At 34.4% G+C, this 17195-nt stretch overlaps 1 protein-coding gene across 2 annotated transcripts in view; it reads right to left on the reverse strand.

Moving 5' to 3' along the window:
• LOC145268547 (uncharacterized) overlaps positions 1-17195 on the reverse strand; it is a 997234-nt gene that overhangs the window by 117441 nt on the left and 862598 nt on the right. For both annotated transcript variants that reach the window (XM_080124031.1, XM_080124030.1), the window contains one exon: positions 3118-3378. In XM_080124031.1, coding sequence (XP_079980157.1) covers positions 3118-3378 — 261 coding nt within the window. The remainder of the gene's footprint in view (positions 1-3117; positions 3379-17195) is intronic.

Here is a 17195-nt window from a genome sequence, read left to right on the forward strand (position 1 = left end):
GAAGCCAAAATAGCAATAATTTTGTAAAAGTCGATGTAAATAAATCTAAATGCGACGCACTTTCCCAAATCCTAGATATTATTATCTAGGGCCTATATAAACAGTTGTAAGCGATTGTAACGAACCCAGGACCGTGTGCGAGAAAAGCCTTTGCCAGACATACACAAAATGTCACACACATTTTGCCTTTTATATATATAGATAGACAGATGATTTCATAACCAGATATTTGCTAATTAAGACTTATGGGCAAAGAAAAAGTTACACTCAGATGCCAGGTAGACTGTATTGCATACCAAACTGAATTCATCCTCTCTTTTAGCATTTTGGTGTTGTTGGTATGTTTTAATTTCTTACCTTTGTAAACACTGTACATATAAATCCTTATGTATGCTGTCTTCTGCGATTATATATATTCTTAGATACTGGTTTCGTTCTGATACAATGACAATTAAGGAATTGTTCCTGTGCATCAGCATAGCATCACCAGACTTCTGCATGCAACTGGTCTAATGTCCAGAATGTTGGTTGCATGTGCATGGATGGAATGCTTCTCTTCAGGGACAAAAACACAATAGGAGATGGTTTTCGGACGTTTGTTTATTTGACATATAGGTTTCCAGATATACCAGATATAGGTTGAGAATGTCCATCTTGGAGATCTTTATACCCACACGCCATGATTTAGTATGAAGGGAGGTTTAATAAGATTCCCATCTCTTGCAAAAATTACTACGGAACTTCTTCCCTGCTGAATATAACATGGCCATTTTCAAACACCATAGCAGCAAATACTTATCATAAACCTTATTCTATTGAACATTTTCAATCGTCTCATAATATTCTTCATAATTCAACTGCTAATGTATCCATGTAATTACCCCATTATCCTCATCCTGGAGTGGCTTTTGACCTTGATAACTCATGCCTCAACATTAAAAAAAAATTTATTGTGCATACAGTCTGGTCAAGCTTTTTAAAATAAAATTTATTCACCGTAAACTAGACAATATTGTCATTGGGAAGGAAAAGGCTATTCTAGTAGGGGCCAAATTTATGAGGGGGGAAACCTGAGTAGGGAGTTGAGCAGCAAGATATTTTTTTCACATTACGTTTGAATTTATGCATGTTAGTAATATTGGAGAAACAAGGAGCAGGAAAGGAATTTCAAAGGCAAGTGGTCTGATGAAAATAATCTATCAGAGTAGAAAATCTCCCAACATCTAGGGATATTTAGAGTGAAGAAGTGGCATTCAGTAACAAGTTGGGTGGGTTAGAGCAATTCCATTGGAATACTTATAAAATAAGCAACTTGTCCAAGAGAAAGAGAGAGAGAGAGGCTAGTGGTTGGTGCACCAGTCCAGACGTGGCAAAATATATTCCATACATGGGCAATTGATGACTTTGTAGACATTTCAAATACTGGCCATCGTGATAAATTTTCTAAACTAGTAGAACAACCTAGACAACATCTTGTATCTATTTCTTCCACTTCATGTTGCCTGAGAATGTTAGACTGAAGTTTTTAAACATTGGACTCTCTGAAAGAGTGCCATTAACAAAGTCACTAGCGCTGGGTTAGCAGCAGCATCCATATGACAGCTAATATATGCAAATGCGTAAGCCAGCTGTGTGAAGTGATGTGACAGTGGAAGGAGAGAGAAAAAAAGAAAAAGCAGAGACAATAAAAAGCATGTGGTAAGTACCAGCGAACAAATTGCATGCAAGAAGAAGCACATGTTCTAGACATAGCCGGAAAATAACAGTGAGCAAACCACATGGGTGACAAGAGCGTCTGTAAAAGACATGGCGGGCTAGATAAAAAACAAACAAACAGTTTAAAACAAGATATTAAGCATTGTTGGAAATACCAAAAATAAATGCCTTTTATTTAAAACTGAAAAAGCGAGTTAGATATTTTCCTTTTCATGTCCTGTTTCTTTGTGAGACTTTCATCTACAACGTGTTGGGTCCGTTATTATGTTACAGAAAATTATTCTGAACCTTTATACTATAACAACCAGTGATTGCAACGGTTTCTTATAGTTGTTAATAAAAGTATTCTTGTCTTTACAGCATTAACTGTGACTATCCATTTTGTGTTCTAGAGGTAATTTTCCAAGGATTCAGCCATGCCTTTGTATATGTAGGCATTTTGTTTGTCCTTTTGCCGGAAATACAGCATGTTATCATCAGAAAATACACCCATCTCAAAGATGATTGCATCTGGGAGATCGTTTATGAAGATCATGCATGGCGTCAACGTCGTAGTCTTATGATTCTATGTTATTCCTTCTCTTTTATCATGTAACAGTTGTTACTCATCAGGAATTGATCAAAGATGTCGCCCCATCAGATGTTACAAACCTATCAAATCAGCTTCATGAATTTTTTAGATGAGGATTAATAATTTAGATTGTTTGGACTACTGTTTTTATCTTGAGTGTTTATTTATTTACATCCTCTCCGAGGGGTTAGACACAAGGTCAGATGAGGGTTTGATGAAAGTGTTTCTGTTGAACGAACTAGAGTCAAAATTGACACACTCAGGTTTTCAGTTCATGTCATTAACCACTTATTATCTTTTTGATTTTGAGTGTTATTCACACAATGTTTCGTTATATAGCCTCGAACCTTTTTCAGATTATTTTGTGCAATGCAGGAATATCTGTCTAACTTGTGAATCTGCACAGAATTTCAAGCGGAACACTTTATTTAATTTGCATGAATATCCTGCCGTCATTCCTAAGTAGAAGTGTTAATAATTCACAATTGCATTCTTAGTATCGCCCACACTTGAATCTTCGAGGTCCAAAATAGCATCACTGAATTGAATTTTATCTAGTACTTTATCCATCACGCCATAGATCCTTGCAGACAAGATACACCTACAGAAGGTCAGAGGTTACAGCAGACGAAGCATTGTGTACACTCAAGATAAGAACAGCAGATTGAATAATCCAAATAATACATATCAAATGAACAGTTTCTTTTTCCCCAAATTATCAGCTCAAATATTTGACCAGCATTCAACTCAGTTTAGTGTAACCATTCAATATTTTAGAGCTATGATCACACAAGAAAAATAAAACGAATGAAAGAAATAGAAACCCTTACCTCTGATCACCCTGATTGACGTTAAGTATCTTGGAAGCGAAGAAACACTGCATGGCACAAACCATGAGACAACATGCATTTAACATGAGAACCAAAGTAGTAAGAGCAGTTGTCACTTCCAGGAGGTCGTCGTAATTGCGTGTGCTGTTAAACAGGTAGACATGTCCCATCTGAATGGCATTTTGGTCCTGGTAGAGCACAAACAACAACTGCATGGAAAGCCCGACCAGGACCAGGGCAGCTAGGGACAACAAGCCCAGACTGAAAAATAGAATAAGATTTCATTAAACATCATAAGCTAAAACCATGGACAATTTAGGAAATTGCTTGAATTAAAATTAATGAAAAATAGAACGCATTAATGAAAAATAATTCTGTAAAAAGTACATTTTAATTCACAGAGTGACGTAGTTATTATTAAAGGGTTCAAATTGTACCTCAGTATTATTATGAACCTGACGTGAAACAAGTATTCTACCTAATATATATATATATATATATATATATATATATATATATATATATATATATATATATATATATATATTACCATTGGAATAAAGAAATGACCAATTTTGTATTCAAATATTAATATTAATAACACAAACTTCTAAAAAATAACTCGATAGTACAATACTAGAGTTATAAATACTTTCATAATATACCGCTTCATTAGGAATATATTTTTATGCTCATTGAAAATTGGTTTCAGCTTTATTCATTTTCTAGCAGTTCAGCCCAACTTTTCTCAAGCCCTATGTACTGTTCATAACTTGCCCTACGCATGAATACACCTTATGTAAGATTTCAAATGTTTAGACCTTAATTTGTCTGAGTAATTTTGTAGAGACTGCAGAGGTCAATTTTTTAAAACTTTGACCTCAATTTTGCCCCTTAACATTTATTATTTTGGTCTCAAATCAAAATACAATGTTTAACCCATGTCCAAGTTACCTACATCTAAAATTTCAAGCCTTTAGAACCAAAATTGGCATAGTAATTTGGTAGAATCTGCAAAGGAAAACTCTTTCTACTTTGACCGTTTGGCAGCCAAATTTTTGCTCTAAAACTGATTAAAATGCTTGCTGCATGTCTGAATACCCGTTATGTATAAATTTCAAATGTTAAGACCCAAAATTGGCTGAGGAGTTTGCTAGACACCGCAAAGGTCCAATCTTTTGAACTTTAACCACTTGGTAGCTCAAATTTTTGACCCAAACCGATTAAAAAGCTTGCCCTATGTCTGAATCCCCTTTATGTAAAATTTCAAATATTTAGACCAGAAATTAACTGAGTAATTTGGTAGAGACCGTAGAGGTCAAATTTTTTAAAACTTTGACCCTAATTTTGACCCCTTCACATTTATTTTGTTTTGGCTCAAATCAAATTAAAAAGTTTAATCCATGACCAAGTAACCTACATCTTCAGTGTGGCTAGCCACCACTGGCTTATACGAAGAAGTGTGTACTTTCTCTAAGTCATGTCTCTCAAGTAACAGCACGAAGCTGGATACTCCACCAGACTAGATGTATTCTTGTCCTGAAATTCAGTAAAACCAAGAGACTACAAAAAAGGTATACTATAACATATTTAAATGATTAAGGGGGGGGGGGAGAAAATTATGTTCTAACTTTTTTACTAAGTGTTTGAGAGATACACGACTATTTTAATATATATGGATCAAGTATTAACCCTCGGAAGGGGGCAGCTTGTTTTCTGAGAACTTCGATTGAAGTAAAATGGAACAAAAATATTTTATATATAGTACTCTGTTAAAGTCAGGCCAATTTGTTGACTGCTGGTTAGGCAAAAACGCCATAGATAAATAAAAATATATATATATAATGAGGGCGAAACTCGAGTCTTGGACTTCTGGTTCTTTGACTGTCATGGCTCTTGTGGGCTGCGACGTTGTTTGGCTGTGGAATTTATTATATACAATCTCTCACATTCTGAAAAATCCTATCATAAGTTGCTCGCTTGGTTAGTATTGCTGGATGGCATCGTCCTTTCGAGATAAAACTCCTACTAGTGAGACATCAGCTTGGGGTTATTAGCTGGTTGGATGACCGCGTCCCTTGTTAAGATGAAGTCGGTTCATTTCACAGTCGGATTTCGGCGCGGTTTGCTTGATCTGTGTTGGTTAATTGAAATTCTTGTGTGCAGGGCGTTTGCTCAGTTGGTGGAGTGCTTGCCTTGCATGCAAGAGGCTCAGGTTTCGAATCCTGAGTTCGGATGTGTCTAACTGATGAGCCCAAATGAGGGCGAAATTCGAGTCTTGGACTTCCGGTTCTTTGACTGTCATGGGTCTTGTGGGCTGCGACGTTGTTTGGCTGTGGAATTTATTATATATATATATATATAACTACTTCATTTACTCACATAAATTAATATACGAAAGTATAAATTTATGCGTAAACTTTAAGTATTTACTTCAAAAGTTCTCAATACATAGGTAGAGCTAGTTAGTAATTTATAAAATATATATGGCGATTAAGCTACACTGAATATTTGGCGTTTCATCCACTCTAGGATTCGTCAGGCTTATGCGCGAATTCTGTGGTTGTTTATCATTTTTATATGGTTCTCTTCTGTTGAGGATTTTAGTTAGCCAATCAGCTTTCTAGTATCCACCGCACCCCTTCCTATCAGCCAATGGGTATACATTTTATCGGAACAGGCGCGGTGGATACTAGAAAGCTGAGTGGCTAACTAAAATCCTCAACAGAAGAGGACCATATAAAAATGATAAACAACCACAGAATTCGCGCATAAGCCTGACGAATCCTAGAGTGGATGAAACGCTGAATATTCAGTGTAGCTTAATCGCCATATATATTTTATAAATTACTATATATATATATATATATATATATATATATAGATATATATATATATATAATTAAATATTATTTATTTATCTATAGACGAGCTTGCTTCGTCTTTTTAAGACTCATCAGTATCAATTTAAATGACCGCGCTAACTACCAACATACTCGAACCAATAACCCTTGCTTTAGTAACCTGCCATCATTAAACTCTTCGACTACTAATTGAGAAAGGTAATTACGGCTTTTCATACACACCCATATCGTTTTATTACATCTGAAAGCGGTTAACCTAAAAGGATGGAATTCTGAATGATAAAATTGTTATGTCTCCAAGTGTCTTTAATGCTACTTTAATTCTTTAAGATCACACGGAAAGTGTGGGGAAGCACAATAGCACTTAAAATTTTTACACTCAAGATATTCTAGCCGTATTTACCAGATGTTGCTCGGGCAGAAGGATTAAGAAAAATATTTCCAAATGTTTATAATATTTACCTTAATTTAACTATCATTAAAACTTAAGTAAATAAAACATTGCTGGCAAAACAAACAACAGTTAGTGTTTTTTAGATGTTTTTATTATTCCGGTCACAAAGATAAAAAGAAGACGAATACAACTTAAATTGCTTAAAATCGTCAGTTTCCACTGATCAACTGCTTACGTTGATATGAGAGACTCAGCTGGTGATACTGAAGGTCATCTTGTATGGATAAAAGAATCCCATATTCAGTCTTGCAAGTTGCTTTGTAAATAGAAATGCAATATCAAAAGAGAGAATCACCAAGTCTATGCATAAAAAATTATAAATTTTAGTCACATTGAGAAAGTATATTTGAATGGCAAAACTATTGACACTGTCAAAGGGCTTTGTTACCATGGTAATACGATTGAAGCACAGGGCACAGAGGATTCTAATATGATTGCAAAAGATTAGGAGACGATGGAATAATTCTGCTATTACGAACCAGCAGAGCGTTACAACTGTTAAGCTAGCTGTGTGATGCATGGAACTGATATGACGGATATAGCTTAGGGTGGGAAATTAAATCTGGACAACATAGGAAGATATGTGCGAAAGAGTAGACTTTAATGGTATGGCTACATTGAAAGAATGGATGAGAGTTCTTTGGTTAGAAGATATAGAAGAGTTGAGGTAGCAGGTCCAAATTTACAGGGGCCGGCCAAAGAAACAACAACAACAAAAAAAGACAAAAACACAAAAAAAGACATAGGAGGAATCAATAATTGATTTGATAGAAAGAGACATAAATAAATTCCTGTCCAAAGGTAGGTTACTTTGGAAGTCAATTTCCTAAAGTCGTCCAATGCATGCATTATGTAAAACTAACGTTAAACCGAAGATGATGATGATGATGATGATGATGATGATGATGATGATGATGATGATGATGATGATACAAAGTTTTTAAGACAAAGATAAAGATATAAAACGGACATTAAACTAGATATGATGATGATGAACCAATCAAATTAGAATAATTTTTCTTCAGAAAAGTTCCACTCGTTCTAGAATCTTTAGAAATTCATATAAAAAATAATTATAAAACTAGCAGGACTTGTGGAAATTCCATAGCGGATTCATTCATATGTAATATATTGATGTTGGCATTCTGTAGATGTTCAGTGTAAATGGACACGCTCTGATATTATTGTAGCTTTTTTATTAAAACTGCAAAAGTATTTATCTAAGCTAGCAGGGAAGCCCGGCGTAGCCCGGTTGTAAAATATGCTTAAATATGATTTTTAATTCTTGCAGATTTCATATATATTATTATAGAGTTAATGTTCTATCGATTTTTGCGATTTCAAAATGTAAAAAAAAAATATCTGTATGACTTGGGTGCATCAGTTTGAATTGAAACCAAAACCATGAAAATATATATATATATATATATATATATATATATATATATATATATATATATATATATGTGTGTGTGTGTGTATATATATACATACATAACTTGAATTCCTTCAGCTATAATCGAAACTGAAACCAAAATTTATGAAGAATTATTGATAAAATTATTTATAAAACAATAGATTACTGGAGTGCCATCAGCTATAATCAAAACCGAAACCAAAACTTTTGAAATAATTCTTGGTAAAATTATTTATAAATAAATAGATGAGTTCAGTGCCATCAGTTATAATCGGAACCAAAACCACAACTTATGAAGAATTCTTGGTAAAATAATTTATTACAAGAAATGGAAATCCATAACAATTAAACGACAGTCACTCGGATGTAAGCGTGACACACAAAATAAATAACACACACGCTATCCTATTAATATATAGATGTGTTCTTTATAATTCCACAGGAAATAAATAAAAAGAAATTGGTGTCCTTTTGGTACTCTGATTCTGGGATGCTTCAAATATAATTGATCTTGCCAAACGGACATTAAACCGAATATGGTCATCGTCATATCATATGGATCCGAAGATTCTTTTCTTGGCATTGTTTTCCCTGATATTTTTTTAGTCAAAGTTCTTTCTAGAAAGATATTGTGGATTACGGGAGGAATCCCGTGAAGTTTGCCAGCATTCTAAGTGAAAGTAATTTTTTGTGGAACGAACTGGATTCGAACTTGGGACCACCAGGTCATCAGTCCATTCCATAAACCACGAGACCACCGTCACTTCCCACCGAATATAGTGATATGATTATTTTGCAAATACAAATATGAGCAAAAATCTATTCATTATTATTTTGCTTTTGTATATATAAAACAAAAAAATATAATATAGGTATTTTTTTGTTTTATTAGAAACAAACCATTTTTTTTTTTTGTAAACCCCTGGGCAGATTTTTATCATTTGATTACGGTTGCTTTGATTAAAGGCAAGCGTTTCCAATTCATCTACCATGACAGAACAAATTTGTTAAAAAAGAAAAGAAATGCTCTGATGTTAATCATCAAGGGAGCAATTTTGCTCACAAGTGGGAAAATAGTCTTTTATGTTTCAATGAAAGAATAAATGTCCAGGCAGAGTTCAGTGATGCTGAACCAGCCAATAAGCCGATATATGCCCCAACTGTTCATTTTATAATGAACAACAACGAATAATCGTCTAGAGAATTATTGGAATTTATTTTCATTTTTACCTACTTTAAAAAAAAAATAAAAATAACTCTCGTTTCTCTTAGTATGACAGTGTATGAAAATTAAACCTGATCAGTGAGGGTTGAGGATATGCATTGCATGAAGAGAAATGATATGAGAATGAAATGATGAATGTATAATGTGAAATTTGAATACAGGCTAAGATCTTGTAATCTCAGAGGAATATCAAATGTAGGAACTATAGGGAAATGCTGTACGTTGACACACCGGTTCTCGTCAGATCACCAAAGTTAAGCAACGTTGAGCCTAACTGATACCAGATGAGTGACCGTTTGGGAAGGCTAGGCACTGTATGTACCTTCTGGGAAGGTTGGGCGTGGGGCCAGCACTCCCACCCCCCAAAAAGAACTCCTCATTATAAAAAGCATCTACAAAGTTGTGAATGGCCTATGCCCCATCCCCCAGGGGCTCAAGGCTATGGATAGGATGGCTGAGGATAGGGAAATGTTTGCAGAATAAAAGATTTTGATAGCATTATAGTTCCTGGATATAGCCTTAAACTATATCCGATGGTGAGGCCCTAGATGGTGGACTTTGGGGAGTGTGGAGCCACCCTTTAATTGTCATTGCTTCCAGGTTCACTCTGACCCGAAGTGGTAGTACCTGTTAGGGTCCCAACTATGGGTTGAATAGAAACCGACTTGAAAACAACAAATATATTCTATTAAAAAAATTTTTCTTCAAAATCTTTGGATTCGGCATTAAATAACCTGAAAAGGGTTGATATGCCGTAAAACAAAAACAACCAACCAACCAATAGTATTATAACAGCGCAGATGCACAGTGTCAAATTCATGCAAAATGACGTCACCGGTAAAAAAAAAAAAACACACACAGACACAACTAGAAAGAACACATTAGAGAAGACAATCACGTTCAAGACATGGATGATGTCACAACCGTAACAAGAAGTCACGCATGGTGGAGGAATGAGGAAATAAATGTTGTTGTTAAAACGGGAAAAAGCAAGTTGAAGTTCTTTCCTATTCTTTGTCAACTTTACGACGGAGGATACAACGTGTTGGGTAACGTTACAGTATGACCATGTTGAAAGAATGGATGAGAATTTTTGAACTAGTAGATGTAGAACAGTTAAGGTAGAAATTCCAGTTCACAGGAGAAGGCCACAGAAAACATGGGAGGAACTGGTAAAATGGATCTAAGAAAAAGAGAAATAATGACTTGTTAGTAATTTATTTATTGCGGACTATTATCCTCATTTTTCTTAGTTGTTGTTTTATGACGTTTCGACCACCTATTCCTCTGGCCTTCATCAGGTTGTAACCGCGACAGGATAGGAACTCCAAACTTAACTTTGGGTAGGATTGAAACTGCTATCTTCAGACAATTCTCACCTGGAACTGTAGAGATTCAACGTCTCTATTTACTGCGCCACGGGCCCCAAAGCCGGCTAGACGCTTACTTGGCCAAAACGTGGTGAGATGACAACAACTATGGATGGCAGTAATTGCTGAGAATGCAGTCAGGAGATTCAGAGTTTCTATCTCGTCACAGTTACTACCTGACGAAGGCCAGAGGAATAGTTGGCTGAAACGTCGGGAAACAACAACTAATAAAGATGAGAATGATAGTCCGCAATAAATAAATTGATAAATAATACTCATCTCAATAATGAATTCCAGTTAAATAATATATAAGACTTGTTAAGTTAGTTTGGAAGTCAACTTCTCATGTCAGAATGTAAAAGTTTAAGAAGAGTAGAAAGTGGACCTTAGGTTTACTTTCGGCAGCCTCATAACTCTTGCTGCCCTTATTTTATGTTTTAGTCCTCATATTCCACGAGTAATGTTTCTGGCAAAAGGGGGGAGAACTGCTATTTTCTGGGTCGGAATTTATCCATCGCAAATTTGTCGTTGGCTGGTTTTTGAGCTTGAAGTAGTATTTTTTTTTTTTGTTCTAGCTCGTTACTTCAAATAGCTTTATGCCTTGTTTGGAGCGTTGCTTGTCATAAAATGAAACCATATATACATTTATTTCAGTTGTTTTCATTGTAAATATCTCGTTGGTAAGTATTGGGTAAATTTTACTATTGCCTATATAAATTATTTAGTAAAAAACATATTTTGATCTACCTAGTCATTTGGGGTGTATTCGCATTGTTTTTAATATTTAATCTACCATTATAAAAAGAACATTGTGTGTGTGTGTGTGTGTGTGTGTGTGTGTGTGTGTGTGTGTGTGTGTGTGTGTGTGTGTGTGTGTGTCTGGTCTCGAAAACCACTAGGCTAATTTTTATGAAATTTCAAACGAATGTATTTTATGTGCCTGGCAGTGTTCTTTGATAGGTTTTGTATCTGAATGTCTTTGATGTATCCATAATCAAAATAATCCAATGCAATAAGGAACAGGCGATTTTGACCAACGTGAATGCCTTACAAAGCCTGACAAGTATATTTGAGAAATTTTATTACCACACTAGCTGAAAGATTCAACATATAAAAACAGTAGGTTCTTTGATATGACAGGGGCACTTTCGAAATGAATGTTTCTGTTTAACGCACAAGTGCACTAGGATGCTTGATCTTTTCAGTTTAAAATTAAATTCAAGCCTTTGTCGCCGTACAAGCAGTAAGGCCAGGCATATAAAGTCAACATAAGGTTATTGATAAGATAGGAGCGCATTCAAAATGAATGTTTCTGTTTAAAGCACAACTCAAACATGATACTTGACGTTTTCATTTTAAACTTAAATTCAAGCCATTACATATAAAAAATAATTTTCCAAACTCAACAGTATGTTCTCTACAGTGCAATATAGACTACAATGTGGAGTGGACTAAATGAGGAAGCATGTGAAGCTTCTCTCCAATGCAGTACAATTGGTCCCCAACTAGAGTAGGTAATCAATCGATTTGATAGAAAAAATGGACGATTTCACCGATTTCAACGACAATAAAAACATGGGAGTGTTAAAAATTCGTTGATCATCATCCAATCCCGGGTAACGTCGGATATCCCTGCTAGTAGAAGATATGAATATGTTAAGCTACCATAATAATTGGTTGGGAGTAAAGTAATAAGAAGTTAGACATTTTGTTATTTCAGGAAGTAAGGACTTGACCAGATCAGAACAAATAAGACAAATTTTTAACTTTTACTTTTAATAATTCGTTGAGGCAGAGGATTGGGGCTATAACACATTGCCCGTGTCTGAATTAAATTACTTTTCTGCCTGGGATCACTAACATTTTGTACTGCAGGAATTTCTCGGAAGTCTAAGAGAATGAATAAATAAAAAGATTATGGAAAAAAAATCGAAAATCATTCCGCTTTAAAAACAACTCTTCCTGTTCCACTCATTCTGGCCTTTATGAGGAAGTTTTAGGGAATATTAGATTTAGAAGCTATCCTAATCACACTTATACCTCAACCAGATTTTCTGACGATGTTAGTTTTTGCATTTATTGCAGTAAAGTGTCGCTCTCCTCCCACAACCACAACCGAATATTTCAAAATGACTGCACTGAATATTAACTTTGGTAAGCTCATCATATTCGTTTCATACTGGCACGTTTTAGACGGCTTTTATAAATTGATTTCGAAACTAACCTATCTCTGTCTAGGTCTTTATTTATCCCCCTTTCTCTCAAATTCATTTTTATCACTTTCTCCTATATTTTTCCTGGCCTTCCTCTATGAACTAGACCTGCTATCTCAGCTGTTCTACATCTACTAACAAGAACTTTCATCTATTCTTTCAACATAGCTATACTATGAGTTTCTCTTGTTCTACACACGTTTCCCTGTAAGGGAAGATGTAATCTTACTCTGAGGTCATCAGAACTGTCTGTTTTGTTTCTTTTGTCTAGTAGCTCTCTCTCTCTCTCTCTCTCTCTTTCTCTTTCTATATATATATATATATATTGCAACGCCTCCTTCGAGGAGGTGGTTAGGACTCTGGATTCTCGGCATGTGTCGTCTAGGCTCCTCGGAGGTTGTTACATAATCTGGTATGCTGAAAGCGAATATCGAAGCGGCAGGCAGGAAGAAAGACAACGATTGTAGTCTATCTACAAAAGCTTAATTCTCATAAAATTATGTACAAATGTTTTTACAATTCTCATTCAGATTTTGTAAGTTCTTTTCAAAGTCTCAACTCTCTTCACAGACAGCGACCGATGAATGAATGAGGTGGGGAGAGGTCACGTCTTTTCTCTACTCTGATCTGAACTCTGTTCGACTCAACTCTGGAACTCTTCTGATTAATTTTCGCACGACAGTCGTATATATAGTAAGGTAAGTGGACGAGGTTGGAAATTCTCCCACGCCAATAGGATCTCGCCACGAAATCTCCACGAAATCGAAAGCCCTAGATCCCTGGGTGGGAGCCGTTCCCACACCTGAAATTCTCTCACCATTTTCAAGCACAGATGTCAATTCTGACATCCGACCCTGGGTTCATGTAAGGCCAGACAAGGTTCTAAGTGAAATTTCCTGTCGTCAACTTTTAGCCGTAAAAATACATTTCTCTGGTTTTCAAACAATATCTATTTTGACATGAAATAAAATATGTATTTTTATCTTCTCTATCTTAAATCCTTGGGTTATCTGGCGTCACCCGGGAATAAAAAGCTACCTCAGTGTAGTTCTAACGCTTCTTAATGGGGGATTACGTTACATATATATATATATATATATATATATATATATATATATATATATATATATATATATATATATATAAACCTGACGAATTCTCACGGGAATGAAACGTGGAATATTCTTTGTAGCTTAATTGACATATATATTTTCATAACTTTATATATATATATATATATATATATATATATATATATATATATATATATATATATATATATATATATATATACAAGCAGGCCGCTCGGCACTGCGGTCGTAAAATATGCTTAAATATGATATTTTGATTAATGCAAATTTCGTATTTATTATTATATATTACTGGACTCAATATATAGTAATGATTTAAAAAGTTAAAAAACAAATGACTCGTGAGCCACCACTGAGAATCAAAACCAAAACATTTATTCATTCGTTTGAAGTTAATGCCTGAAGTAAAAGGCATGCTTGCTGCAAGGCTAAAAATTAAAACATGAACCAATATCTATTACATTACGCGTGTATATTCGTAATGCCGTCGTTCGACCTTCACCTGACAAATTTCATTTTTTTTAATTTTAACACTTTTGTACCTATTTTCCGCGGCCAAAAATCATGTAGAATATCTAATAATAGTTTACTAAAGATGATCATCCCATAAGAAAACCGAAAAAAAAACTAATAAGGAATTAATTAAAATGAATTTATAAAATAATATACAAATTAGCTAGATCTTTTGCAGATGAACGCAATTCCACGACCCATATATAACAAAGTTGTATGTTCTTTTTAAATAAATAAAACGAAGAGTTTTTAATATGAATATCAATACACAAATAAACAAATTTATAGGAGCGTGTATATATATATGTATATATATATATATATATATCTCCACCTGTCATCCGTTTTTTAAAAGATGGAATTACCCAATCGTCAATTGTTGAAGACAAGATTCAATCAATCAAGCATGCATGTATATATAATAGACTTGACGAATTCTCACAAGAATGAAACGCGGAATATTCTGTGTAGCTTAATTGCTATATATATATTTTCATAACTTACTAACTAGCTCTACCTATGCTTTGAGCAATGTTGAAGTAAATACTGAAAATTTACGCATAAAATTATATCTTTGTATATTAATTTATGTGATTAAATGAAGTAATCATATATATATATATATATATATATATATATATATATAAATTCACCTGTCATCCTGTTTTTAAAAGATGGAATCGCCTGATTATTGAAGACAAGATGCAAGCAAGATAGCAAGCAATGTTCACAGAGTTTTATAGTTATATAATATTCATGAAAATGATTTATTTAGAAACTATACTAGGCCTGTTTTTAAATCTCAAATTACACATACGCGGTATCATTCTCCTATCTTTTTTTCCAGGTAACACTTAACGCACACTGGACAGGTTTCACTTCTGTTCATCTTCCCATTCCATATACATAGACTCTTTCTTTGGTCGATAGTTGTAACATTATTCTAGTTAGTAATAACATAATTTCCTTTATCTACTCCATCTGCTCTCCCCTATGCCCCAACTGTATCACGAATGTAACAAGGTTCTTGACAACGTCATAGGCTTCGTCATCCAAATATATTTTCTCCACATCTGAGTTCTCATCCCTCACCACTGTCTTACTCTTCTTCTATATGAACTGCTTATCCTTTCTCAAATTACTAGTAATTCTACTGTCAATATGATTACGCAGTAAACATTTCATGTGTACTGATTGGCTGATTCTTTGTCCAGTTCGTGGCGGTTTATCAGGTTAACTATTTGCTGGTCAAGCGAGGAAGCTTTCTTTTGATACGGGATTTGATTCCTTTGAGCTGTTGTTCTGACATCTGATCAAAATAGAGCCATGCATCAATGTTTTGTAAGGATTCATCTCATATCAACTGCTTACATCGCAATTGATATTGTGTATATAAGTGTCTGGGTGAATTTTTCCACGTCTAATTTTATTGATATCTCTATAATCACATTTACACGCTAGTTTCAGTAAGATCACTGACGCTGAGCCACACCGTGTTTGACCACTATAAACTGAGTGACCATTTGCGAATATCAAGTGCTATATATAACAAAAATATCTTCAAATTAAAATTGATCTACAAATAAGTCCTTACTTACAGAGGAAGTTGGTTGTTATTCTGGGGAAATCTATCTATAATAGAAATCTCACCCGTCTGTTTAAATGTATGTATGTATGTATGTATGTATGTATGTATATCTGCCTAAACTTTCGATAGAAGCAAGAGATTCTCATGACATCGGAACCGTATTGAAACTCGACCTTTCAGATGACAAATATCGAAAAATTGGCCAAAAACATTAATTTATTCACCCTCAACTGGACACTTTTCTACAGGAAGGGGTCACTTTTTTCGTCGATATTTTCGAAAGCCATCGCCTCTTTTCGATTGTCTAGCCTTAATTTAAATCTACGTCACTTCCGGTTTGGCGATGGACGCAAAAGCTCACGTGTCACATTTTTTTCACGTTCTTTTCCTCCTTCACTGTATGGGTTCGAGCCTGCCTTCCTACTACCACTTTTTTTTTTTTTGTGCTCGCAATTTTCCTTTTTTTCCTTTTCTTTTTTTGCTCAACCAACACCCTTACACACACCTCCACTTTCTTTTCCACCTTCGCGTCATGGGTTCGAGCCTGCCTACTACAACTTTTTTTTTTATCAACACACACCTCCAAACACCCGTGCAACGCCGGACACCCAAGCTAGTCTCCCCATAAATGTCTACTATCACATCTGGTATTACCAGATCAGGCTATTTGAACATAATGGTTTCCTAACCGTAAATGCACCAAACCATAATGTCATTGTCTTTATTCCTTTCCCTTTTCAAAACTCAATTATATTCTGCAAAGTCAAAAACTAAAACAGCAATTTTCCTCTACAAAACAATCAAACCAAACTCCATAAATAAACATTTGAAGATATAAAGAACTTAAAATATAAAAACTTAAAAAAACCCACTGGATTTAGCATTAAATATTCTGAAAAGAGTTGATATGTTGTAAAACAAAACTATCAAACCAAACATCGTGAATAAATATTATAATTTATAAAGCATAAAACCTTTTCTAAAATTATTTGATTTAGCATTAAATAACCCGAAGAGGGTTGATATGCCGTAAAACAAATAAACAAAACCAAACAACATGAATAAATATTCGAATATATATAAAGGACTTGAAGCATAAAACCTTTTTCCAAAATGATTGAATTCAGGATTAAATAACACAAAAAGGGTCGATATGCCGTAACCCGAATCAACCCAAACCAACCCAAACATTATGAATAAATATTTGAATATATATATATATATATATATATATATATATATATATATATATATATATATATATATATATAGATAGATAGAGAGAGAATTTCAAGCATAGGAACATTTTCAAAATTATTGGATTTTACATTAAAAAACTCATA

Source organism: Euprymna scolopes, chromosome 4 (genome assembly GCF_053919585.1).
Source record: "Euprymna scolopes isolate OS-2025 chromosome 4, ASM5391958v1, whole genome shotgun sequence".
NCBI classification, from domain to species: Eukaryota; Metazoa; Mollusca; class Cephalopoda; order Sepiida; family Sepiolidae; genus Euprymna; species Euprymna scolopes.